This window comes from Stegodyphus dumicola, chromosome 6, assembly GCF_044657685.1.
Source record: "Stegodyphus dumicola isolate Sdum_Otavi_A_Nest chromosome 6, ASM4465768v1".
Classification (NCBI taxonomy): Eukaryota; Metazoa; Arthropoda; class Arachnida; order Araneae; family Eresidae; genus Stegodyphus; species Stegodyphus dumicola.
In genome coordinates, this window is record NC_140773.1 from 224822031 (window position 1) to 224849551 (window position 27521).

Consider the following 27521-nt stretch of genomic DNA (forward strand, 5'->3'; position numbering starts at 1 on the left):
CGTCAAAACATTTGAAAGGCTGTATCACTTTTCAAATCGTTGCCACAAAATATTATCGCCCTGTATTATATTTAAAGAAATTAAATAATGGAGAATTTGCATAAATGTATGTATGTTTCTCGCATTGTGATAAAACAACGGTACCTACAGCTATCCAATTTTGAATGACGTCATCCTATTGCGAATATGGGCATTTAAAAGCCCAAATTTGAAATTTGTTTTATGAAATTTGTTTTATGTTTTTGTAAGACTTTAACGAATTTTTGATAAACTCAACGATTTCAAAGCGAGCCATGGCAACACTCTACGGAGGGGGGAAACCTTTTTATCTCCAGCGCGCGGAATTGTGTATCGGAAATTCTAAACATATGCTCTTTTTAAAATTACTTTGCGACATTGCTGTTGAACTGAATTTTATGGTTTAAGTGCAAAGAACATGATATTAAATAATTAAAGGTAACACACAAGACGTTAAGAAAACACTTCTTTGGACGTAATTTAAAATCTGAATTTTTTACATTATTATTATTTTTTTCTTTAAAACAAGAGACAGGAACTTCTAAACATTTATAATCCTAATGTAACTCCTCCATCGACCTAATACTGCATGTAAATGTGCTTAACACGAGAAGGATGCAATGGCGAATAGAATTTCTTGATTCTGTTTTCTATTAAATTGGGCTGAGTATGACAATGATGCAATAAACGAGTAGTATTTCCTAATTGTGTTTTCGATTAAAGTTTTGTGTTTTGAAATTTTATTTTTTATTTTTACTGCATGGAGACCTTTTATGTCAGTTATTTACTACAAGTATTTACACTGAATGACATATAAAGAGTACATTTCGTCCATCTCCCCCCTCCCAATATTTTAGAACTAAAAAATTATTAGTACAACGAGCTCTTGAAAATATTAATAACAGGCAGGCCATACAGAGCCGTAGCTAGCGTTTTCAGCACCCGGGGACAGCTGAAAATTTTGCGTCCCTTTCTGTCAGCCATGAATGAAAAGCATTTCATTCTAAAATTTCGTAACATCAATTTGGCGCCACATGGATTGGCTACCTCCAAAGACAGATGTCCCCCCTTGCCCCCAACTTAGCTACGCCACTGGGCCGTACGTTTATTCGATATTCTACATTTAAAGTACCTTAAGACAATCTCATATTAAATCGGAATGTTCTTCACTAAACCAATTAAAGCAACTGTTTTTTTTTAATTGCCCCGATAAACGGAAATTCCTTCTGATCAAAATGACCTTGTTGACAGCCTTATAGCTTTTTTTTTTCTCCCCGCTTACAAATTTTTAATCTCCTTTTCCATTATTAAGTGGTATTTTTTCATTCACAGCGTAAAAGGCATATCAAAAAATGCAGTAATGTATCATGGAATGAATCATTATGCAAAATAAAAGTTTCTAATAAAAGTATAAGAATAAAAATGAGCAGTTAAAACTGCTAACTTATGATATGCGTTAAACAAAATACTTATTATTATACTTATTGGTTTATTGAAAAATTTACAGTTTATTGGCGTTAATTGAACTGAGCTGTGAAATTGTACAGATTAGACGTATAAGATAGAAGAAAATGATCAGTAAAGCGCTTTTAAATCTTCCCTTCAATGCGCCTTTTTACTCTCTCTAGTTTCTCTTTCAAACACTCAGCCTCTAGAACATATGCTTGCTTTAACAAATTTTCAAATTTGGCCATCTGCATGGCTTCTGCTTCCATAGATTGTCTGAAATAAGAAGATAAATAACATTGTTAAACACACAGCTTATAATAAAAGAAAAAGAAGTATGACTGTTTAGTTGATTAATCACTACTGTTATGTGCGTGAATGATGCCTCGCTGCTACCAAATCCTGAATTAGAACTAATCTAAAACAAGTTATTTAATAATGAATTTAAGCCATATAAGCCGCATAGCCATATGTGAGAGACTTAGTACACTCCTATCTATATAGTAGTTCAGGGACATCTCGACACTTTTAAGGAAGTCCCTTATTAGAGTGATCTGCACCCTGGTGTCGCATATGGAAACCACTGTATTGGAATTACCAACGAGTGTAGTGCGTCATTGTGAATCGAAAGTGTTGTAAAGTCAGAGATTGATCAAGAAAATAAATATTAATAATATGTCGGGTAAGTTCTTCCTAGTTTGCAATGCATAAGATTGGCTTTGATAACGAAGATAAATGTGGACGATGACTTCGATTTTTGGCGATTTCCAAATGACTAGGTAGTAAGCTCAGGCATTCAGGAACATGGATGTCTACGCAAAAAGATTTCATAGCCAGTCAGAGGGGGGGGCTGCCATCTTTCATAGAAATGTGTAACTCGGGAAGATTTCGAAATTAGGTTACGGGAAGATTTCGACAATCGAGTCAGGCAATTTTGCCAATAGCTTTCGAAAATGTAGAACATACCCATAAAATATTTTGGAATTTATTTTGGAAGACAATGTGTTTGAATATGAACTCATGTCAACTACAAATGGCAACATTCCAGTTATGGTGGAGGAAGACAATAACCTCCAGAGGTCATCGTCACCATTTACTGCATCAGTTTCTACATCATTTTCGGAGTTATTCCCTGTACCAGTAGTACAGAACAGAACCACTCTGTACGGAATAGGAGGAAAAAATAAGAATCAGTCATTATAACATCCACAGAATACAGGAGTCAACTGCGCAGTAAAACACCAGCACAGTGAAGTAGACGACAGGGAGGAACTCAACCTCGAGGCCTGTCCTCGAGGGATCTCGAAGACAGTGAAAATTACTGTGGCGAGTGCGGTGGGTACTATTTTGATGATATTGCCGGGCAGAAGTGGGTGAAATGTGTTGGAGAGTGTTGTAGTACGTGGTTCCATGAGGCGTGTGTACAAAATGGGAATCAACCCCAGTTTACGTGCAACAAAAAGGGAGGATATATATTGTTGCATTGTTAATATGTGTTTAGTCAATCTTACCTTTCCATTGTGCATTGTTCTTATTGCTTAAAAAAAAGCCATTGTTCTGAATTGTACCTGCCGCCCTGTAGATACCTGTCGAGATCTCCCGCAGTTAAGAGAGAAGTGGACATCTGGCTTTTATGTTTTTCATTGCATTTATATGACCTATGATGTTTTCCAGGTAAGCCAAATTTTCATAATGTGTTGTAAGGATCTTAAGTTTTACTAACGTTTATTTTATTTTAAATCTTTACTATCACTTCTTATTTTCTACTTCCGGCCAGAATTATAAGCGTTAAGGTTTTTATGCAAAGTTTGTCTGGCGAACGCCAAGTATTTAAGTTGTGGCTTTTTGCCAAGCGAGAGAGAGGAAGCAGTGAGTCGAAGCAGGCCGCTTACCTTAGAAGTTTTACGCAGTTGCTGTTTGCCTTCCAGGCCAGAGGTTTTAATACTCTTGATAAATTTAAACGTATTGTAGTGTTCACAGTTCTCTGTACTACATACGCTTCCTGTTAATATAAGGCCAATCTTCCACGTTTATTATTCTAAAGTTAAATTAGAGTTTAGTTTTATTTTTATACTTTTACGTTTTGACCCCAAGTAGCGGGTCGGTGTATTCCGAAGTACGGAAGTTTTTGCAAATAGAGAAAAATAAAGGGTTTTGTATACCCTTCTTGTGTATCCTGTCTACTTCCCACAGTTTTGAACATAGCTTTAGTAAGCTCTCTGTTCCGAGTCAGGTCCTTGCATGTTCCCGAAGAAGGTAAGAAGGAACATTGACCCTGATAGTGTTACTAATACAGAAATAATTATTTTCTGTAAAAATAAATGATAAAATCCTTAAACGTCAACCAGTTATTCATAATTTCCCTTAAGGTGTCGAGATGTCCCTGAACGACCTTATTTCACTGCATTTCATTTACTAAAAATTTTGATTATTCCTCCTGCGCTCTAATCAGAATTAATGCATCCTCGTCTGTGGAGACTCCCACGATGCTCCGCAAATTAAATATTTAAAGCTCATACACTCCAATATTTAAATAGGATAGGATAGATAAAATAGGTATAGAAGGGTAGAATTAGGGTAGTAAGTTATTGATATTGATCCGCGGTCTAGGCGAAACTTGTAGCCTCTGGCAGAAATAGGTTAAATTGTCAGAATTTATAATAGTTTGAAGGAAGCTTGTGTTTATGCCAGACCCAGGTTATTGGTAATTTTGTGTTGCATAATTTAAGTTTAACCCTCTCAAATAGTTTAGTTCTGTGTGTGTGTGTGTGCTTGTTTTACGAGTTTAGCAATTGTAATAGTGATAATTCACCCCATAAATTCTTTGTAGCACATTAATTTCATTGAAAGCGGGGTGTCTAAGTTTAGTTAAACCTCGTATAAGTGTTACAACTTTAATTTCTGTTAAGATGGTGGAAGTTCGATAAGCGCCTTTTCATAAAAGAAGATGGTTAAAATCATTAATTTAACCCACGGTTTTAATATTTTTTAAATCATTGATTAATTATTACCCAAACTTGGCATATGTTCAATAATTAGATATTTCATATTCCTTATAAGTTAGTTAAAAAGAAAAAGCTGCAGAATATTAAAAAAATATATATGCTGACATCGATGTGTGTCGTGATGTGTTGTTCCAGTTTTACATTTCCATCACCACTCTTCGATATCCTTTATTTGATGATAAATCTGATTAGCATTTAGAGACCGCAATAATTTCCCGCTATTTTCGTCCAGTATACGCAGGAGTGATTTAAATGTGTAATTGAAATATTATTCGCTGCTGAAACAATATTCTTTAGTTCCGAAAGAATGATTTTAAAATTTAGTCTGGTGTACAGCTAATTGAGAAACATTTTAGGACTTAAAAGAGCTTTAAAGCTCATATTTTTATTCAAATCAACAAAAGATTTACCAATGACTCAAGTTCAAATACATTTTTTTAAACTTGTAGTGGATGACACTTGATGTTAATACAGTTTTTTCACATATTAAAAATTTTTAATTTTAATATGCGTTTAATATGGTTTTTTTTTTTTTTTTTTTTTTTTTTTTCCCTTTACCTTATTTGTTTGCAAATTCAGTCATCAGAAAATGTCGGATATGCATTTAATGGGATGTTAGTTGGGCAGATAATGTAATAAGTTTGAAAAATAGATTAATACTGTAAGGATCTTAAGTTTTACTAACGTTTATTTTATTTTAAATCTTTACTATCACTTCTTATTTTCTACTTCCGGCCAGAATTATAAGCGTGAAGGAGTTTATGCAAAGTTGTCTGGCGAACGCCAAGTATTTAAGTGTGGCCTTTTTGCCAAGCAGAAGAGAGGAAGCCGTGAGTTCGAAGCAGGCCGCTTACCTTAGAAGTTACGCAGTTGCTACTTTGCCTTCCAGGCCAGAGGTTTTAATCCTCTTGATAAATTAAACGTATTGTAGTGTTCACAGTCTCTGTGCTACATACGCTTCCTATTATTATAAGGCCAATCTTATTCTAAAGTTAAATTAGAGTTTAGTTTTATTTTGATATCTTGTAAGTTAGACCCCGAGTGGAGGGTCATTGTATTCCGAAGTACGGAAGTCATTGTATATAAAGAAAAAAAAATAAAGGGTTTTGTATACCCTTCGTCTGTATCCTGTCTACTTACTACAATTAGTGAACATAGCTTTAGTAAGCTCTCTGTTCTAGTCAGGTCATTGTATGTTTCCGAAGAAGGTAAGAAGAAACATTGAACCTGATAGTGGCGCCCGACGAAGAATAACCATGGCCGAGTTTCAAGAAGAACCTGTGCTGCCTGCAGAAACAGCTCAGAATCCAGAAATGCCAGCTGCCGCCCTGGAAGGATTTGGGTATATTGTCCAGACCATGCGCGCTTCGATGAAACCAGAAGCAACGTTTAATGGAAACTCACAGGTAACCAGTTTTTTGGAAAAATTGGATGACCACTTCATGCTCTACCCCGTGCACGAGTTTCAAAAAGTTACCTTAGCTACCAGCGCTTTGAGGGGCCAAGCGCTTAACTGGTTCAAATGTATCGGCAGAAGTCTCTTGGGTCAAGCAGGAAGTCCCACCTATACCTACGAAAATTTCAAGACTGCCCTACTAAAAGCCTTCCCTGTTGTAAGGGATCGTGCGAAATTAGAAACAGAACTTTTCAGTATATATCAACAAAGAATCGAAAACCTCTCGAGCTTTATTTTAAGAAAAATTCACGTTTTCAAGCTCTTGTATGGAAACCGTCCGGATCCTGAAATAATTCAAGTGATTTTGCCGAGGTTACTACCCCAAGTGCAAGACTTTATTGAATTGAGAAATCCGACTACACTGGAAAAATTATTTGAGCTAGCAATCCAGTTTGAAAGTAGAAGAACGGCGGACGTCGAAAGAAGACGCCAATATCAACAGCGAAACCAATTTGGTACGCCAAGACTACAGCAAACTCAAGCACATGGCTACGGAGAAAAAGCGAATCAGTGGGCAAGGAAACCCGAGCATTCAAAAACAGCCGGCGAACGTCGACAGTTCAATAGCAACCCAGGAAAAAAGTCTCAAGGCCAGTGGAGAAAGAAGGAAAGCACCGAAAGAAAAAATAATTTAAACTAAAACGGATTTCTGCTGACGAGAGGGTGCGGAAATCCGAAGGCCACGAAAACCCCTCTTCCTACAAGTTAAATACAGTAATGGTGAAAAATTTAACTCTTCCGAAGATTGAAGTCTTGGTAAATAATATCCCGGCCACCGCACTCCTGGATACCGGCGCGCAGTGTTCCTGTGTGGCAGAAGTCTTTTTTAGAAAGTATTTTCGCAAATACCGCATATATAATGCGGATAATACAACAGTATTAGCGGCGCAAGGAGAACAATGTAAGTGCGTAGGTAAAGTACCTTTGTACATCCGTATCAAGGACGAACAAGTAAAGGTGATGTTTTTTATAGTAAAGAATTTGCAAGCACACTTAATACTAGGAATAGACTTTCTTTCAGACGCACAAGCTACACTGGATTTTAATGAAGCGTCTCTTAAGCTGACGATGAAACCAGTGTGTGTAGAAAAGGTTGAACCGCCAAGGGTAAATCTCGACCACCTGCCTAATGACGAGCAAGATAGAATCCGACAAGTGGTAAGTGAATTTGCTTCCTTATTTAGTGATATTCCAGGATTTACCCAGGTTACTAACCATAGTATTGACACCGGAGATGCATTGCCGGTTCGTCAAAAACCATACCGGTATGATAAGAATAAGGAAAAAATTATAGAATGGCATATTACCGATATGCTACGTAAAAAGATCGTAACGCCTATCTCAAGTAGTTATGCTAGTCCGGTGGTTTTATGTAAGAAAAATAATGATTATCCTTTGGAGCATCCAAAAAGGTGGAGATTCGCTATTGATTACCGTAAATTAAATTCCATAACGAAATATCCGGTATATCCGTTACCGATTATAGAAGAAATTTTAAGGAACATAAAATCAACCAAATTTATGACAACTTTAGACTTAACGAATGGTTATTTTCAAATAGGGATCAGGCCTGAGGACGTGCCTAAGACTGCTTTTATAACCAAGTCTGGCACTTATGCATTTTTGCGAATGCCGTTTGGCCTTTCAGGCGCCCCAGCAACATTTCAGCGATGCATGGACATTGTGTTAAGACCTGCTCTCGGAAAGTCCACATTTATCTATTTAGACGATATCATTATTACTAGTGATAATCTAGACCAACATGTACAGGATTTAAGACAGGTGTTTTCTTTATTAAATGAGGCCGGTCTAAAAGTTAATGTCGAAAAATGCAAATTTGCAGCCCCTGAATTAAAATATTTAGGTTACAAAATATCGCAAAAAGGGATCGAGACAGATGAATCAAAAATAATCGCTGTACAAAAGTATCCGACTCCAAACACGGCAAAGAAGCTCTCTTCTTTTCTAGGACTTTGTTCATATTATAGGTCCTTTATAAAAGATTTTGCGGCTATTGCTGAGCCATTGTTAAAATTAAAAAGGAAAAAGGCAAGATTCTCGTGGACGGCCGAAGCCAATAGTGCTTTCGAAAAATTAAAACAAGCATTAACGCAAGCCCCTGTGTTGAAATTTCCTGAAAAGGATGAAAATTTAGAAATTTCAGCGGATGCTTCGGATTATGCGGTAGGAGCGGTACTTTCGCAAAATCAGCAGCCAGTAGCATTTTTTAGCCGAACTTTAAATCAAACACAAAGAAACTATTCCGCGACCGAGAGAGAGGCACTTGCAGTTCTGTTAGCAGTGCAAAAGTTCCGAGTCTATTTTGGAAAGGCGCCGATAACAGTATATTCTGATCATGCAGCGGTAACTAGATTGTACTCTGGAAAAAATTTATCCCCAAGGTTAATAAGATGGGCACTCAAGCTGCAAGAATATAATCTGGTAATCAAGCATACCCCCGGAAAGGAAAATATCGTAGCAGATGCCCTGTCACGAATTAAATTAGACGAACAGGGTAATACCGTAAAAGTTGCAATGCTGACAGCGTGTACAATAAATTCCCGAGAAACTGTAATAACCGAACTGGGTAAGGATCCTGAGTTTGGAAGCATTTATGAGTATTTAAAGGATCCTGAAAATTTTAGCCACCAAGATATTGTGGCGACAAGAAATAGGGCGGCCCATTACGAACTAATAGATGGTCTATTATTTTATACAAAAACTACGAATTCCAACAACGAATTTCGACCTGTTATCCCAGCTAGTCTTAGATTAAATATCCTGCAGGAGCTCCATGACAGCCCTTTAGCTTCTCATGCTGGTATTCGAAAAACTATCCAACGCGTACGCGAGGCAGTCTATTTTCCTGAACTGCAAAAGTTAACAAGGGCGTATGTCCAGTCCTGCCCAACATGTCAAGTAGTTAATTATATTAATTTCCGCCCGGCCGGGTTTCTAAATAGTATTAAATCCGAATTTCCAAATGAAATAATCGGTATCGATTTATTGGGCCCTTTCCCAAAAAGTCAGTTAAACAAAAGTCGCTATCTCCTTGTTATAGTTGATCATTTTAGTAAATGGACCGAAATTGTTCCCTTAAAACGAGCCTCCGCGAAATTAGTTACCGATTCTATTTTAAATAAATATATTTTAAAATACGGGGCGCCCCTAAAAGTTATATCGGATAATGGTCCTCAATTTGTAAGTAATATATTTGAAGACATGTGCCAAAAACTGGGCATACGTCATTTAAAAATGGTCCCGTATCGGCCGCAATCAAATATAGCGGAACGGGTCAACAGAAATATAGTGAAAATTATCCGTAGTTATGTTAAAAATTTTCATAAAAGCTGGGATAACTATGTCAATGAATTTGCTTTCGCCCTTAGGACCGCAAAACATGATACAACGGGAAAAACTCCTGCTGAGTTATTTCTAGGCAGAAAGATTATAACACCGTTAGATAAACTATTTTATGTGCAACAAAGAGCCCCAGAATTTAAAATGGGTGATATAGAAAAACTAATAAAAGAAGCAAAAAAGAATACAGAAGTAGCACAAAGAAAACAAAAATTGTATTATGACTTGAAACGACGGGGAGTAACTTATAAAGTAGGGGATGAAGTACTAAAAATTAAGCATTCACTTTCTTCAGCACCAGAAGATAAAACTGCCAAATTTTTCCCACGCTTTGAAGGACCATATGTTATAGAAAAAATAACTCACGCTGTTGTAGTATTAAAGGCAAGAAATGGTGAAACCTGTTCCGAAAACATTGACCAGATAAAACCATTCTATGACCGTAATAAAATGCAAATCTTTTCAGATCTTTTGCAGGATCCGGTACAGCAGACACCGCAGGTACAAGTTCCAGAGGTGGGAAAACGACAAGTACAAGGGCAAGCCAATGAGAGACTGAAGCAAGTGAAAAGAAAATTGCCCCGCGGAAAAATTGAAGGTACAAAGAAAAAGAAGCCGTTCTACCGTCCAAAAAACAGAGTTCACGAACACCCCCAGAATGAAGAAGGGAGAAGGACGACGTATGTGGAAAAGACCGGGAGAAAGGACGGCAACTATAACCCGGCTGTGAAACGGAAGATTGACTCATCCGACAGAACTCTCCGCAGCAAAAGTCGCCGAACTGCGGAAGGGCCATCAGCGGCGGAGGAAAAAGTACAAGAAAAATTTGAACGGCCAACAACGAGGTTCAAGCAGGATCACGACAGAAGTTTCCCGGTTCCACCAAGACCAGCTGCCTTCAAACGGCCAAGACCACAAGCAGAGGACAGAAGGAAGATGTTCAAGGGTGGCCGTAGTGGTGAAAAACGGAAGCTTCCAGAGGAAAGCACTGAAGGGCGAGCCCGTACAAGAAGGAGGATCAACCAAGCTACGGTCTGCAGCACCTTTAAAGACTGGGCCCAGAAAAGGATGTCTGAATATTACAAAGATAAGTAAAATTTTGTGTTACTTTACAAACTTAAGTTAATCTTTCATTCTTACTGCAAGTGGCAGATTTGAAGAAGTTTTACCTCATGCGAGGTCTACCTTTATCGCCAAAAGGGCGAGAAATGAGTTGTGACCGATTTTCTTATTATGTTTTTCAATTACTCGCGCGTAAAACTAAAGTTGATGTATAATAGCGTTGTATAAAGACTTAAATATTGTAAAAAGTTATTGTATAAATTTTATTTAAAACATTCTAACAAGAAAGAAGTTTTAGTCTGAAAGACTTTTTGAAATGTAGTATTATTTCAATGTAGAAAGAATTGGCACTTGCTTTGAAAAGAATAGAAGTTAACAATGTACTACTAATGTATGTTTTCAAATGTGTAAAATTAACGGCATCTTGATATGTTCTTGTATACATGTGAACTGTTATTTTGAATGTTTAGAAATAACGTGATATGGTAAAAGTGAAAGTAATGTTAAAAAATTTGTTATTCGTGTGACTGTAAAGATTAAATCATGGTGAATATGTGTTAAAGGTTGAATGATGTAGTTAGGCTCTCTGACGCTACACTTTAGAGTTAGCCACTTTCAGAATAGTACCTCAGGGTCTAGAGTTGAAATTAGGGTGTGTTAAGAGGTCTCGTATGTTGAATTTTAACACGTTAGTGTTTTGATTGTAGGAGGAAGTGTTGAACACATAGACAGAAACACATTCGTGTTTGGTGTTTTTACAACACATGTCAGAGAGCACGGGGAGAGATAATTAAAATAGTCATGAATGAAATAAGAATGTTAAGAAAAGTATATTCTATATGTTATTTGCAATGTCATTCTGTAACATTTCATTAAACTAGTTTTCCTTCCAGATCTCTGGAAGGAACCAGAATTGAATAAAGCTCCTGTTTTGATGCAGTACAGATGAAAAAGAAAAAAGATTGTTGTATATTCCGGGAGCTGCTATTGTAACAAATTTCTTTCTTTTAAAATTTTCTAGTTTCTAGCTAAGTTATGTTTGTAAAAGTTTGGCCTCGCGTTAGTTTCTAGAGCTAAAAGTTTTCAACAAGGTCGTTTTAGACCTCAGTTTCAAACTAATTAACTCTGGCGGGAAGTATGTAAGGATCTTAAGTTTTACTAACGTTTATTTTATTTTAAATCTTTACTATCACTTCTTATTTTCTACTTCCGGCCAGAATTATAAGCGTGAAGGAGTTTATGCAAAGTTGTCTGGCGAACGCCAAGTATTTAAGTGTGGCCTTTTTGCCAAGCAGAAGAGAGGAAGCCGTGAGTTCGAAGCAGGCCGCTTACCTTAGAAGTTACGCAGTTGCTACTTTGCCTTCCAGGCCAGAGGTTTTAATCCTCTTGATAAATTAAACGTATTGTAGTGTTCACAGTCTCTGTGCTACATACGCTTCCTGTTATTATAAGGCCAATCTTATTCTAAAGTTAAATTAGAGTTTAGTTTTATTTTGATATCTTGTAAGTTAGACCCCGAGTGGAGGGTCATTGTATTCCGAAGTACGGAAGTCATTGTATATAAAGAAAAAAAAATAAAGGGTTTTGTATACCCTTCGTCTGTATCCTGTCTACTTACTACAATTAGTGAACATAGCTTTAGTAAGCTCTCTGTTCTAGTCAGGTCATTGTATGTTTCCGAAGAAGGTAAGAAGAAACATTGAACCTGATAATACAACTAAGAGATATTGCAGTAATTAATACTAACTTGAGCCATAAATTTTTATGAAAAAAAAAATTTTTATGAAAAAAAAAATTTAGGGGGAAAAAAAGAAACGAGTTTTAAAAAATAAATTGATTTTAAATATTTTTAGAAGTGTTATGACTTTTTATTCATAGTAATCTGAAGCAAATCAAAAATTTTATAGCATGTGATTGAATATGAATAAATCTTTATTCAAACTGTCTTCATATTTTTGTAATTATAAATATGAATTTAGAATTAAAACTGTCCAGAAATATAAAAAAACGTATTTCAGACGTAGAAAGATAGCAGGAAGTTAAAAAAACACACTATAGTAGTATAGGAAGCGTACAAAAAATGAATAACAAATACCGAATAAATAAAAATTTACACTACTGTCATTGCGATAGTTGCAAGGATAACAGCAATATTCCGGGAACATCTCAAAATGTTACTCCTTTCTTTGATATCTATGATTCTAGAGTAGCACGACAAAGACAAAACATATATTAATAAATAAATTTATGAGGGAAATAACTTTAAGGGACATTTGAAACTTTTAAAAGAAAAAAATAGTGTGTTTACACTCGGAGGGGGAAAGCAATTTTTATAAAATAATAATAATAAATGCCCGTTCTTTTTCCGGCATCGAAAAAAACTCTTAGCAAGTAATGTTTTGGTCGAAGTTTCTGATCTAATTCAACAAAGTGATTTAATTTAACTAATCAGATTTTTTCTTCTGTTACCGCATCTTCTTCAGAGAATACAGTTTTGTTTTGAAAGCACTGATAAATGGTATCCTCAACTTATCCAAACTCCAAGAAATTTGATGTAAAAGTCATGCATCTAATCATTCAACTTGGGAGATATTTTAGAAGGAAAACTTACCGAACAACATCATTCCATTTTGAGATTGAGTTTTTCATATCATTGGCAAATACTGTTTAAAAGAAATAGGTACATGAAATATTTCAAGTACGTTTTTGTTAATACAATATTTTAAAAAAGATTATTAAAGATTTTGAAGATTTATTCTTGTTTATTTTACATTACATGGAAGAAAAACACGAAAACATTTCGCAGCCAGTAAATTTAAAACATTAACTGTACATCTATTGAATTTGTTTTTAATGTTTGTTGAATCGTATAAATTCAATACATATCAACGGTTAATGCTTTACGTGTATTTATTGAATTCAGTATAATACCGAAAATCTTTTCTTTTCCTTATCATTACAGTTGCAAGAATATGCATCTAGAACTTTCAATTGACCTGGTTTTTGATGCAAACGAAAGCAATTTTCTTTCAGGCAACACTTCGCAGATCGAAATCGTCTGGAGTCGTTGGTGATCGAACTTAAAACAGTTTCATTGTAATTAGAGAAAAAGTTCAACGCTTTAAAATTAATCCATAGAACTATCCTATAATTTACTATATCAATTAGCTATGTTAGTTTATGATCAAATTTTTATTAAACATATAACATGTATGTGTAAAAACATATAAAAGCTTTATGTGGATATAAAATATATGATTTTGAAAGAACGTAACAAACCTTCTATGATTTGGCCAGGATGTAGATTTTCTAATTCTCGATCCGTAACCAGCAATGCGTCATCTAAATTTTGAAAACAAATATTACTCATAAATTAGACATTTTGTTAAGCGTAGTATACTGTTCTACTAATACGCACAACCGTTACAGAACTAAATAGGAACAATAAGCAAAATTAAGGCAACTTTTTAAATAAAAAATTTCTATTAAAACATATTTATTTGTAAGTATGGAATGTAAAGACTGTGCCTTTGTGTCCTCTTAAATACGGTTACTCATCTCTATATCTTGAACTTGACCAGAAAATTTGTAAGATTGAGATGCCCACTGCTCAAATCAGAGCCACTGCTTATGAAACTATTGAAAGAATATATCCCAGTAACCTCTGTACCCATGTTTACACCAATGAGCGAGGTACTGGAGCTGGTGCAGTAATCTATTCTAACAACTACACTGCTGGCCATTAAAATTGCAACACCGGGAAGGAATGATCCGATGAACGTCAAAATCGCAAAGGAAGAAGCTGGGATATGCAAATAATTAGAATTTCAGCGCATTTGCAGGAGGAAGAAACGACATCTGAAGCACTGCATAAAAGAAAAGTTGTGTAGTGGATTACTATTTCGGAAAGTGTGTTTCAAGGTTGGAGTTTGCTCAGAATATCGTGTTATACCTTGTATATAAAGAGAACATTCTTACCAACAAGTTTCGAAATTCGACACTGGCAGGATCGTTGCCTATCGAAAGTGTAGATTATCGTTCCGTGATATCGCCGGTCGCATTGGTCGACATCCAACCACTGTCATGCGAATACGGAATCAATGGATTGCTGAGGGTCATACTGAACAACATGCAGGATCTCAACGCTCTCCCATGACTAACGCTAAAGAGAACAGACATATTGTGAGGTCAGCCCTGAAAAACCGTACGACCAGATCACGGACCATTAGTCAGGAAATGGGCACGTTTGCAGCACGCCCAGTATCAGCTCATGACGTGCGTCGACGTTTACAGCAGCGTGGACTATTAGCAGGGTGACCATTACTTCGGCTTCACTTCACAGTGCAGCATAGTGGGAGACGGCGACTCTGGTGCGCCAAACGACAAAGCTGGGTACAACGTCGGAGGGGCACAACGTCGCCTTTTCAAATGAGTCCTGGTTTTAGTTTAAGTATTCTGATGTCTGCAGTGTTGAAGGAGACCGCGCGTCACCTGCTTGCATTCGATTTCGGCATAGGGGCCCTGCACCAGGTGTGATGATTTGGGCAGCCATTGGGAACATGACACGCACATCTCTAGTTCGGATCGACGGTAATTATGTTGAGTACATTTCTGGCATCTTACGTCCGGTGGTTGTGCCCTGTTTTTGAGGCCTTCAAATGCCGTTTTCCAACAAGATAATGCAAGACCACATATTGCACGTCATATTCTGACCTTCCTCGATACACAGGGTATTCGATTGCTGCCTGCACGGTCTCCAGATCTGTCACCCATTGAAAACATCTGGTCATGGATTGCTGAAAGACTGGCTACCACCCCTCTCCATGAAGATGAAATGTGGCACAGACTTGAAGCAACATGGATTTAGTTGCTCATTCCTGTCATCCAAGCCCAGTTTATGCCTAATGGGGTAAGAGCCTTTTTAGCTGCCAGGGGTGGCAGCGGTTTCTACTGATTTCGCACACCTGTAAACCTCCAAAATGTTTACAAGTTTAATCATTTTGTCTTCATGCCATACTGTTTACGTGCAATAAATATCTTTTTCATATTTGCTTTCCTTCATAATGTTGCAATTTTAATGGCCAATAGTGTATAAGGTAGTAGGAAGAGATACTACCAATTTTTATGGGGAAGTTGAGAATTTGTGCATAGTTGTTTGGATAATATTAACCTCAATAACATTTAAATAATAGGGGATGTATTTTCCAAAATAGGAATGTAATTTAACTAATTTAATGCAAATATAACTAGACACATACAAATACTTGCTTCCACGCCATTTTATTTTAGAACAGATCTGTAAGTGTTACACAAAAATTAATTTATGAGCTGATTCAAAGTTTCTGAAAATTACTTGACTATTACTTCGTATCTCAATACTCCGAATGCATGCTTCTAATCTCAACATATGTAGAGAATTCATCAATTTCAATTTCACCTTCTTCAGACAGTTTCTCACATGATGTGTTTTGATTTCTTTTTTCAGAAAGTGAGTGGCAGTTATCTTCTGTCATCAATGTCGTAACTTGAATTTTTTTCATCATTATCCATCCATGCGTTAAATTCGACACTATTCATGTTTGTTTTAGAAACTGATTTTTCTTCTTCAATTTCCTTTTAATTCATCATTTATTTAAGGCCTGGCATACTTACAATACGTAGTTCTGAACTGGCTTTTCTAACTCGTGGCTGCAAGATACATGTTCGGAAATGTAGCGCATCAAGAAGGTCAGTTTTCCTTGCGAATTCATTTACATTTATATCCAAATCATCCACCTTATAAAGAATTCTAATACTCATCTCAAGGTATAAATATTCTTTCATCGCTCCTTTCATCACATTATTGAATTGTGATACAATATGTTTATGATATGCATTTACGTTATGCGCTTTGCAATTATAAACTAAGAATAAAATTAATATCATTCTCCATTTAGTTATCCCATTCCGAAAGACATTCTTTAACTTACTTTATCAATTAGTTATTACCATCATCCACGCCTTGAATTACGTCTGTAGTCCACTGGGGAACTCATTACTACTATAATGCATCGAAGATTTTCTTTCTTTTATTGATTACCAACATATTTCTTTTATAACCACACATTAATGTTTGCTGCAGCCTAAAACGATCACATGCCCTTTTGATAGTTTGTATCCTTTTGAACTCAGTTTTAATAACTGTGTATATTGGGGCAATGCAGAATAATACAGACCTGTTTTATTTGTATTATACGTATTTTTACAGCAGTACTTTGTAGACAATTTAGACTATTTATTTGACCAATCATTACGTTCTTATAGCAGGTGAATGGGCATCTTTTTTTCTTCACTATTAATGCATTTGTAAACAATGGGGAATTTGTAAAAAATTACGGGAATATTTTTAAAATTTCCCAAACCTGGTATTAAAAAGCTAGGGAGAAAAACACGCGAGAAGGAAAAATAAGCCAGCAAATGCGGTACTAACTGTCATATCTGTGTGACCGTTCCCACTGCACATAGATTTTATGATTTCATTTCAATTTTCCTTTGATTTGCGAACAGCATCTTCAGGATTTTTTAAAATTTTGTATCAGAGGAGTTGAAAGACGTTTATTAAGAAAAGCATTGCGTAGACTGACTTTTGGTAGCTGGTCTAACAAGTCTACTTTGTCCCACAGACTGAGATCACGACGTTTTTTAGGCTTAATAATTTTTAAAATGTTCAAAAAGAAATAAAAGTAGCTACAAATTATGAAAATGACTAAATAGAATAAAAAATTAAAGCTCCCTAGGAAATAACATTCATCAACGTGTAAGGCTCAGAATGCAATGAAAAGATTTTTTTGGCGCAAAAAAAGCAAATTTACCTATAATTCAAGCTTTTTTAAACTTGTTACTCCAGCAAATCTTCGAAAAACTTGGGAAAAGGGTTCCTTTATACAAGAACATGCCAAAGTAACATTTAAAACTAGATTAAAGGGGAAAAAAAATCTTAGTTTGGCACAGATTTTTTGCATAAGCCAAAACAAATTCTTCAGTTTTCCCCCCCCCTCCTGAAAATGAGTCTGATCCCCCTCGAAATCGACAGAGTTACTGAGAACCTATCCCAAAGTAAGGCTGCTTTTTGCCTAATTTTAAATGATTGAGTAAAATCTAAACCAAGCAGTTTGGCGACATTTATCAGTACTGGAAAATTTTATAATTTATTTTGACCTTATTTGGCAACTTTATTTCAGTTTAAAAAATTGATTCTGAAATATTTTGATAATATTAACGGACTTGTTGATCATAATAGGCGAAATATGTTTCATATTTTCGTATTACAAACGGACGGGATGTAAGCAATCTGATTAAAAATATCCGAAAGAAGGCATTAACCGCCATCACATTAAGCGGCGTCTATTATAGTATACTAGCAGTTGCCAGCCTTCGTCTGGCTTTTAAATGTACCGGAAAAATGGCTGAAGGAAACACCAAACATTAAATTTAAAAACTGCGTAGAATTTTACTCTGCAGAACAATTTCATAAAAAAAGTTATTACGTATAACAAAATTAAAATTAAATAAGCAATATCCCTAAATACAGATATTAATTATCCTAATAAATAAATTAACCAACTTCCCTTTGCAAAATCTTAAGAACTCAAATGGTATAAAGGAGGTTAAGAATTTTGTTTCCTAAAAAAAAAAATCACTCAAAACTTTTCAATATCTTAAAGACAGTGAAATAAGCAATAAATAACATAAAAGAATACAAAAAACAAAAAATTCTGAAAAGCAAAGTATAATTAATGATATTTTATCTTATATTTTCAAGAGAAGAAAATTGCAATGAAATAAGCTATATCTCTTAATACAAATATTAATTATCCTAATTAAAAATTAACCAACTTTCCGGTGAAGAAAAAAAATCGTGTAAAACTTTTCAATATCTTACAAATAGTGAAATAAGCAAAAAATAACATGAAAGAAACTCAATTAACAAAAAGTTCCGCGCAGAAGTTTACTCTGGAGAACAACATTATCAAAAAAAAAAAAAAAAAAAAAAAAAGCTTCATTTAAAAAATGTTTTAAAATTACAAAATATTATCATTTTTCCAAAATTCTTTTTGTAAAAGCAGCCGCAAGGATGAAAGTTTAACGTGTCCAAAAATCAAAGAAAAATAAACTGTACATTTTTAAAAATAAACTTTTTTAGAAAAAATCCCGTTGAAAAGGTGTTAAGCTAACTTTGTTAAATAAATTCGTATTTAATCGATTTATTGAAACACGAAATTTATTTTAGGTTCGTAAAATAGCTAAGTGCCTACGTTTCATGACAATGTGAAAATGGAGTGTGTAGAATAAAATCTCGCTTTCCTATAGCCCATTATGTCTCAAAATAACGCGATTTTGTCACAAAACATAAAATAAAAAAAAATTCGAATTCGAATTTCGAAAAAATCGCTTCGAGGTGCACTGGCTCTTGTCTAGATGCACCTATGTACCAAATTTCGTAGCCGTGGGTCTATTAGCTTACGCGCAGCGCGAACGAAAGACACACACACACACACACACAGACAGACTTTCTTTTATTATATGTAGAGAAATGTAATTAATAAATTACGAAATACTACTTACTATAGCTTAACTAATACGAAGAAAAAAATTCTTGATAAAAAGTACGCATTAATTACAAATAGTAATTCAAAGAACATAAGCAATAAAAAAATTTTGTTTTCAATTCAAGGATACTTTTATCGCAATTTTAATTATTCACGAATGTAAAAGTGAGCGTGGCTTTCTTCTACAAGTAATCATCTACTAATCACACACACACACATGCACAAAAAGAAATGAATAAATAAAAAAAATTAATGATATAAAGATTTTACATGCATAATAAGATAGTAAATTTCTTAAAACATTTCTTCATACCTTTAAGACCCACTTCCTGAGAGAGTTTATCTTCTGGATTCATATTCTCCATCACTACATATATATAAAATTAGAGTTTATTTAAACCAGGAGATTCGCAGTTTAATAGATTATTACCATGCTGGTGCTTAGCTAATAACTAATAAAACACTACAAAAATTTAAAAAAAAAAAAAAAAAAAAAAAAAAAAAAAAAAACATCTGAATGCTTTCAGATTTTATATTACGCCCAAAAGGGCGTTATTTAACATTTTGTGTGTTACCTTTATTGATTAAATATCATCATCTTCGCACTTAAACCACATAAAACTCGATTCAACAGCAATATCACAAAATATTTAAAAACAGCCTATCTTTAGAATTTCCGATATACAGGCTCGCGCGGTGGAGATAAAGATGTTTTTCCTTTTTCCGTGCAGCGTTGCGATTGCTCGCTTCGAAATCGTTGAGTTTGTTAAGCAAAAATTCATTCGAAATAAAACAAATTCGAAATAAAACAAATTCTAATAAAACAAATTCGAAATTCGGGCTTCCGAGTGCCCATGTTCGGTTGGAGGACTACGTTATTCAAAACTGGATGGCTCTGGGTACCGTCATTTTTTCACAGTGCGAGAAACATTCATGCGAATTCTTCATTATTTAGTTTCTTTAAATGTAATACATGGCGATAATATTGGGTGGCAACAGTTTGGAAAGTGAATCAATGCAAAAAGTGAAACGACGCAAACTGCCCTTTTGGGACTAATAGACCTTTCGTCTAACGCCCCTTTGGGTTAATACAAATTTAAGTGTTGAGCTGCAGAAAAGTATTTTAAAAAACCAGAAAAAACACGCTGTCTCATATTATAGACAAGGCGATATTTTGTTGTATAGCAAGGCTAACCACAGCGCGGCTTGCGAGCCGCTTGTGGCTCTAGCAGCCAAGTGGTGCGGCCTTTAATCCAATTAAAATATATGTATGAAATACGGTAGACTAAAATTACTCAGTGTTTAAAATTAAGGCAAACTGTCACTTAATAATAACTGTTTAGAATCAGACGTTTCTTTCCATTTGAAACCTATTTCAATACTTTTAAAGTGATATAAATATGGACTTGTGGCTTTTGGAAAATCAAATTGCGGCTCTCAAATTTTCCTGAGGCTCATAAAAATAATTTCCAAATTTTCGAAATGCGAATTCGAATAGCGGCTACCATGTTTTATCGCCGAATTTGGCAAATTCAATCGCCCAATCTATTAATTTGGTAAATTTTAAATTCCGTTAAAGGTTTATATGGTGTCTGTTTCAACAAGGAAGTGCCATTCTTTGAAATTAAACGATCTTTTGAATTCTCTGAATAATTTTTGGTACTTACGTATTAGCGAAAGCACCTTATTTCGACCGTCTCAATCGTAACCTTGGCTGGCATTCTGCTAAAACAAATAGACTCGTCCAAAAAGGGCGTTATTACTTGCTGCGAAGTGGAAAATCACGTGAAAGTCTTCTCTACTCCGGAAAGAAAGTCTCCATCCTTCCACCCTATTTTGAGAATAATTCGGTCCGAAAGGCGCATGCGTGTTTGCGCTCATGGTCGCGTATGAGGCGGTCGAATTATAGTCGCCAAATTTTGAGAATGTGCCAAACTCTGAAACTTTGAGCATAACCCTTCTTCCAGCAGCCATGCAAATAACAATCCTTGAGACAAGCAACACCGCAATTTTCGTACGCGTTTAAAATATGAACTTGTGGAATATGCCAGAATTGGAAGAAACTTCGGAAAAATTTCTGCAAGAATACAGAAATTTACTGAAAATTTTCTGAAGGGAATAACGGGAAAATGCGTTTCTTAGATAGCCGTTGTTGCCGAGGGTTGCACGAAGCCTAGTCTCCGCAATTCCCTGATTTTTTTAAGCGCAAACAAGATCGCAGTGTATTTCGAGAGAAGAATAGAGCAAAAAAATAACAGAAGGATTAAGAAAAATGTAAGTGCTATTTTAATGTATCTCATAATCTTTATTTAATAATTAAAATTTGTATTTAAAATTTTTGAAATATATTTTTTTTTTCATACGCTGATAATGTTTACCGACTAACGACAAACATTAACAGTTTAGAAATCTTTCTAAAAAAAAAATTTCTGACGTGGACACCACATGACTTCCGGCCTATTAAAGTTTTTTTTTTTTTTTTTTTTTTTTTTTTTCTGAGCTTTATTTAAACTTCTTTTCTCGAATTTGATTAGAGATATATTTCTCATTCAATCAGTTCAGTTTTTACCTCGCGGCAAGTCAAAAATATATAAAAACTCAAATAGTATAACAAATTGTAAAATATAGAAAAACCTAAAAAACGCCGAATACAAACAGTTAAATTTTTTTTTCAATTAAAATTAGAGTTTTTACGTCAAAACAAGCAATTTGGCCAACGGGCAAGAAGCTACAATTTTAGGTGCACAACTATTTAAAGTTAATTTTTGGCCCCATTTGGCAGAAAGACACTGAAGTTTGTACACCAGTTTACTTAATTCACTTTTCCACTGAGTTTAAAATCTAAACAAATAGCCGAAGTTAGGCCTAGCGCCAATTTTCAATTGTTGATAATTCTACAAGTGTTGCATGCAGATTAACTAAAGGCATAAAAATCTTAACTGGAACATAATTCACTTTCAAAGCAAAAAATGCACAATTTACCACCATATAAGAACAAAAAGAACAGAACTCACCAAGGAAGGTAAAAGTTGGATGGATATACACCAAGGGTAAAATGTATAAAATTCTTACTTCATGATAATTTTTCAGCAGCTTAATGCGCGGAAATACTAAAAAATTGTTTTGTAATTGCATATATATATACGGCGCTTTATTTACAAACACAGATTCAATGGCTTTGTAATATACTGCTGGTATAAAGAATTAACTAGTATTCAATAGGAAAAGAATGAATGTTGAGAGGCAAGAGTTTTAACAATAATTTAACAGAGGTTTGTACAGACAATAAAAAAAAATTTTTTTTTTCAATAAAAAAAATTTTTAAAAAAATCGGAGGCGCCAATCTACTTGTCGAAATTGATGACAGCCTTTTCTCAAAATGTAAATCTCCTTGGCAATAGCTGTTTGGAGGCATTTGCAAAGGAACAAACGATTGTTTTATGGTAAAAGTTCCAGATAACGCTTATGCAAGGTTTGGCCAAATGGCGGAATAAAAAACAACGTGAGCCAGCGCGACACCACTTACTAGATTCTTATACTATGGCTAAATTCATGTTATATATTCTTCACGAAGAAAAATACATATTTGCTTCTATTTTTCTTGCAATTACAAATTTTATTCTGCCAAAATGATTGGCGGCCAACAAGATTTTCACATGAGGTTTTCGGATTTTCGTCAACTTTTATGATCGACTGGATTTTTACAGAAATAATTTACATTCTGAGTTTTCATATTTTAAGCCCATATTCTGTCATATTTCAATTAAAAACTGATATATTAATCTCTTTAAAAACAGGGATAGGTACTAAAATTTAACCGCCACTATACTATATGGCTCTACAAATTTCAGACATAAAATATAAAATACATAAATCAAACAAGACAAATTAGTTTAATTACGAATATTAAGTTTAAGCACAAAAATAACTAAAAAGCATTTACATATATTTAGCCTAACCATCACAATTTGTTGTGAAAGCCACAGTGATTTCTCGCGGAATAATAATAAGGCTGTGAGAAAATCCAGTTTAGAAATTACCATTTAAATATATTTTAAAAAATAAAACATGCATCAAGTAAATTGTCGAATGTGTCGAGTAAATGTGGAGCTAATTCATATCGAAATAAAACGTCGCTTTGTTACGTCAAGGTCGTTGTAATTCTAATACGACCCTTTAGAAGCCAACTGAAAATATATTAATTTTAAAATAAATTAAAAAAATAATTACATTTTAGAGCTCGCATACCGAAAACTATGCTTTATAACTGATGATTTTTTTATCACACACATTCAGTTAAATTTGGAATATTTCTCATTTATTACCCTCATTTACAATCGTAACTGGATTTCTCTTTTTAGAAATTAGATAGATAGCTTTCTGTTTTAGTTATTTTTAGAAATCTTTAATTATTCAAAATAATAAAACGTGTTATGCTTTAAAAATATATTCCTTACCTACCTCCTGTAAAATAATGCCCACGATACATAACTTACGAATACCACTTAAATATTATTATTTTGGACACATATTCTATTCTTTGTGGAAACCAATATTGTGTTGCCACTCTCGAGTCCATTAATAGTGAAATTCACAAAAAGACAGCATTTCCCCCCCTAAGTTTTTTATTGTAGGTTTAAACTATTCTAGGCGCTTTGTGAAAAACTGGTTTTTCGAACATATTTTATTTATAGAAAGTACTTAACATTTGTCCCAAGAAAATATTTATGTAAAAGGTTATTTATATTTAATATACACACACCAAAAAATTTTATGAATAAAAAGTAAGGATTCGAAATAATAAGCCATATTTGTGTTCTGCTGTGTTTATAACGTAAGTGAAGATCGTCTGCTTAGGTGAAAGGATAATGCATATTTGTTTTGTAAAAGAAAATGAATAATATTTCGTTAACCATAATTATTTTTCTAAATTTAATACTTTATTTTTTACATAAAAAGGCTGGAGTTTTCTTTTTTAATTAAATTCAGCTTTTAAAACCATGTGAATTATAACAAGTATAAGTTGGCCTTTATTATAAACACAGATATGATATGGGCGAGAAATTTAAAACTAATCCTCCGACGTTAAATGTATAGTAAATAAATTTTTAAATAATGATTTTAGATAATAATTATTTAAATTTTTAAATAAATGTCTAACACGAATTTTTTGGGGGGAGGGGGAACTGTTTACCTCGAAGCAGTTTGTTGCGATGTAATGTGAATGAATTCGATACACATCCTCTTTTTTAAACACAAAATTTATATTAAGTAGTTGCACAAATGTAAGTATAAATAAGAAAATTACATATAAATCTTGTAGATGCGAGAACAAAAATAATGAAAAATAGACAGTATTCCAGCTGCCTTGACAATGCAATCGTTTGAATCCGACTGTTCAACTCTTTGTTTCTGAAATTAATGTTCTTTGGCTTAGTGCCAAAGCGAAACAGAGTTAGGTTGAGTTGTTCTGTTCCGGTGCACCGGAACACAGTTCTTGAAAGGCGCAATAAAGGTACTATATCTGAGATCAGGAGAGGGAGGGACAAGAAAGAAAAAAAAAATACCGGCTTTCGTCTCATTTTATTTAGGGATTCAGAAGCAGATGCATGCTGCCCTAATGAGTGTAGTGATTAGTGTTACTGCCTGCCTTATCGTCGGGCCCAGGATCGAGGTCTAGAAAAGATTTGAATACTTTTAAATGCATAGAGTCTGTATGTCATTAGAGCACTTAAAAATGCTAGCGAGCAATGATTTGATAGTAGGGAGAAGAGGATGGGAGATCGGCTGACCCTGTGGTGCACTTTTGGCTCGGGCCTTGTAAGTATCTAGAAGGTACTGCGCACTTTGGGCAATGTTACCGACGATGAGACGGCTAGCTGACAGAAGGTTTTGGCCTTTCGCGACGAATGCTTAGATTACCATGTGCATAATATACACAGTGCATTAGGAGGAAGGGGCACCCAGACTTGGCTAACTCGTGGCTGCCTTAACACAGTTAAACGCCTCAAATCCTAGAGGCGATCCAAGGAGATACAACCCCCCCCGGTCAACCCAGGGGAACAATTGTTGTTTCACCAAGTCTGGGTAAAAAGTCACAGTCAATGGTGAACGGCTGCGTATCCGCATAGAAAGCATAGAACACAGTTCGACATCTACCGTCTCCCCCCAAAGTTGACCATGGGAAGCCAAACCCCCACGGACAACCTTAGATATCCAAACCACGTAACGTCCCCACAATCAAGGGACAGGCCATATGGTCCCTGCCGAGCCTGAACCTACCACCGAATAAATGGTGACTTTGCAAATGCGGTCGCAAAGAGCAAGAGACTGACGTTAAGTACGGAAGGGGAAAGTAAACGGCTGTGTCAGGGATTATAAGGGGAGATATATTTTAAAAGAAAGGTGTTTTTAGGTCTCATTCAGTAGAGTTCTCCTCTGTTCTTCACTGTAAGTCAGTAATGGGTATAAGGATGCACATGGTATCAGAATGGGGACAAATTACATAGGATACGAAAAGTTTTGAAGTGCTCTTTTATGTATCATTAAACAGCTTAATAATATAAATATGCACTTTTTGGTTTACTAATAAATAAATAATTAATATTAATAAATACGCTTTTTAAAAAAATAGTACATAAACATATCAGTAATAAAGTATTTATAACTATTTTTAGTAATAGTAATAGATTAGTAAATATCCATATCATTAATGTAATTAATGAAAGGCATTTGAAACCAAAATATGATTTGCATTAGTAAATTATAATTAAGAATAATGGCCCCCATTGTTGTGATTATTATTTTAATAATTTAAAGATTAAACCCGATAGTATCTTAAGATGGTTTTGCAGTTGGAAGAACAAGAATATAGCTCACTTTGATTCACCTTTCTTTTCTTTATGAATGACGAATATCCGTTTGCCATACACGTGATCAAATAGGGAGTAAGTGTTTAATCCATAAGATAATAAGTATTGATTAACATTTCCTATAACTACTTCTAATTAAGGCTTCCTAAGAGCAACCCCCTTAATTTTGACTCGCAGCTTTTAATTGTAGACTAGGCTATGAGCATAGGATCTACCTTTAAACAATGGGATTTTTTTTAAACACTGTGCAATGACAATGCCTAGTAATAATAGTTTTAGAGTCACTAAGAATCATTTTCTGTATTCCCATACTGATTTTTCTTCCAAGAGATATTAAAAGTTGCAATTGACAAGCATGAGCAATGCATAATACGAGGGTTGGAACTTTAATAGTGGCAACTCTTTATTTACAAGGAATACAAAAGTGATTCATGTCACCATGTTTTACAGTCCTTCAATATAGTCGCCAGCATTGTGTACAACCCGTTTCCAACGATGTGGAAGTCTCAGAATACCTGTAGCAGCGCCTGTTTTGTTGATAGTTTGAATGGACCGGTCTATTGCCGCAAGAATCTCAGGAACAGTTTGGAAGCGAGTGCCACGAAGTGGTTCCTTCATCTTAGGAATTAAGTCATAGTAACAAGGGCTTAGATCTGGGGAGTATGGTGGATGGTAAAGCACTTCCCAGCCCCATCGCTTGAACAAATCAGTCACAGCTTGCGCTGCATGCGACCGAGCATTGTCATGCAAAATGAGAGGAGCGTTCTGCAGAAAGTGTCGCCGTTTTTTTCTCAAAGCTGGTCGGAGATTGTGCTGCAAAAATGAGCAGTAATACTGAGCAGTGACGGTATGCTGTGGGGGAACGGTATGCGTTAGGATGACACCATCACAGTCGTACACGAGAATCACCATAACTTTCACATTGCTGGGGTTCTGACAAAATTTCGAACGTCGTCGTGACCCGTGATGACGCCATTCGTTTGATTGGCGTTTCAGTTCTGGCTGGTACGATCGGGCCCCAGTCTCATCCAGCGTAATGATACGGCGTAAAAAAGCATCTCCTTCGCGCTCATAGCGCTCCAGGTGGGTTCAGGCAGCATCGTATCGTAGCCATTTCTGCATTTCCGTCAATTGATGTGGAACCCATCGTGAAGCAATTTTTCTCATGGACAGGCGTTCCTTTAGAATGTGCAGCACAGTCGTATGCGCTAATCCTGTTTGTCCGGCCAGCTGACGAATCGTTTGGCGGCGATCACTGTCCATTAGTGCGGCAACAGCTTGCACGTCTGCATCGCTGACACTCGGACGACCTGGCCGCAGCATGTCTGCCACGTTTTGGCGTCCTTCATTGAATGCTTTCACCCATCTTGATACGGTTCTGTAAGGCAATGCAGATTTCCCGCAAGCCTCTTGAAGCCCTTGATGACACTGTCGTGCTGTACGACCTCTGGTACATTTATTCAACATCGTTGTTCTTGTTTTGAAAACATCCTGACAACACTTACTTTAGATCGCGAGCTAATACAAGGATTCGTTCTTCGCGTCACTCCGCATGCGCGTGACGTAGGCAGGACGAGTCTTTTTGCTGAGAGATAAGGTAGGTATGTAGTTTACGTGTGGTATACGCGATATTCTTTGGTTTAGTTGCGTAGTGTTTTTTCAGCTGTGTTGCCATTATTAAAGTTCCAACCCTCGTACATACATATATAACGTA

General features: G+C 35.3%; 1 protein-coding gene and 1 long non-coding RNA gene across 3 annotated transcripts in view; one reads left to right on the forward strand and one right to left on the reverse strand.

Annotated features, from left to right (window-relative positions):
• The window catches only part of LOC146996974 (uncharacterized), a 65967-nt gene that overhangs the window by 24050 nt on the left and 14396 nt on the right, over window positions 1–27521 (forward strand). The gene's annotated exons all lie outside the window — the stretch shown is intronic.
• Window positions 1488–23484, reverse strand: LOC118196222 (uncharacterized). Of its 2 annotated transcripts, XM_035367646.2 has the most exons (5): window positions 23397–23484; window positions 19249–19302; window positions 13627–13689; window positions 12959–13010; window positions 1488–1740 (listed from the first exon to the last, which is right to left on the reverse strand). In XM_035367646.2, exons 1-5 carry the CDS (start codon window positions 23422–23424, stop codon window positions 1608–1610), a joined length of 330 nt encoding a protein of 109 aa, XP_035223537.1. In that variant the 5' UTR covers window positions 23425–23484; the 3' UTR covers window positions 1488–1607. The 2 variants fall into 2 exon arrangements, with proteins under 2 accessions (XP_035223537.1, XP_035223538.1); XM_035367647.2 differs by lacking the exon at window positions 19249–19302 and having other exon boundaries at window positions 23397–23450.

Excerpts from the sequence above, each read along its gene's own strand:
- LOC118196222 (XM_035367646.2), bottom strand. The coding sequence starts at position 23,424 with ATGTATCGTGGGCATTATTTTACAGGAG. Across the intron at positions 13,690-19,248 it reads TCAGGAAGTGGGTCTTAAAG|ATGACGCATTGCTGGTTACG; the intron begins GTATGAAGAAAT and ends TTCAAAATTTAG. Across the intron at positions 1,741-12,958 it reads AAATGGAATGATGTTGTTCG|ACAATCTATGGAAGCAGAAG; the intron begins GTAAGTTTTCCT and ends TTCTTATTTCAG.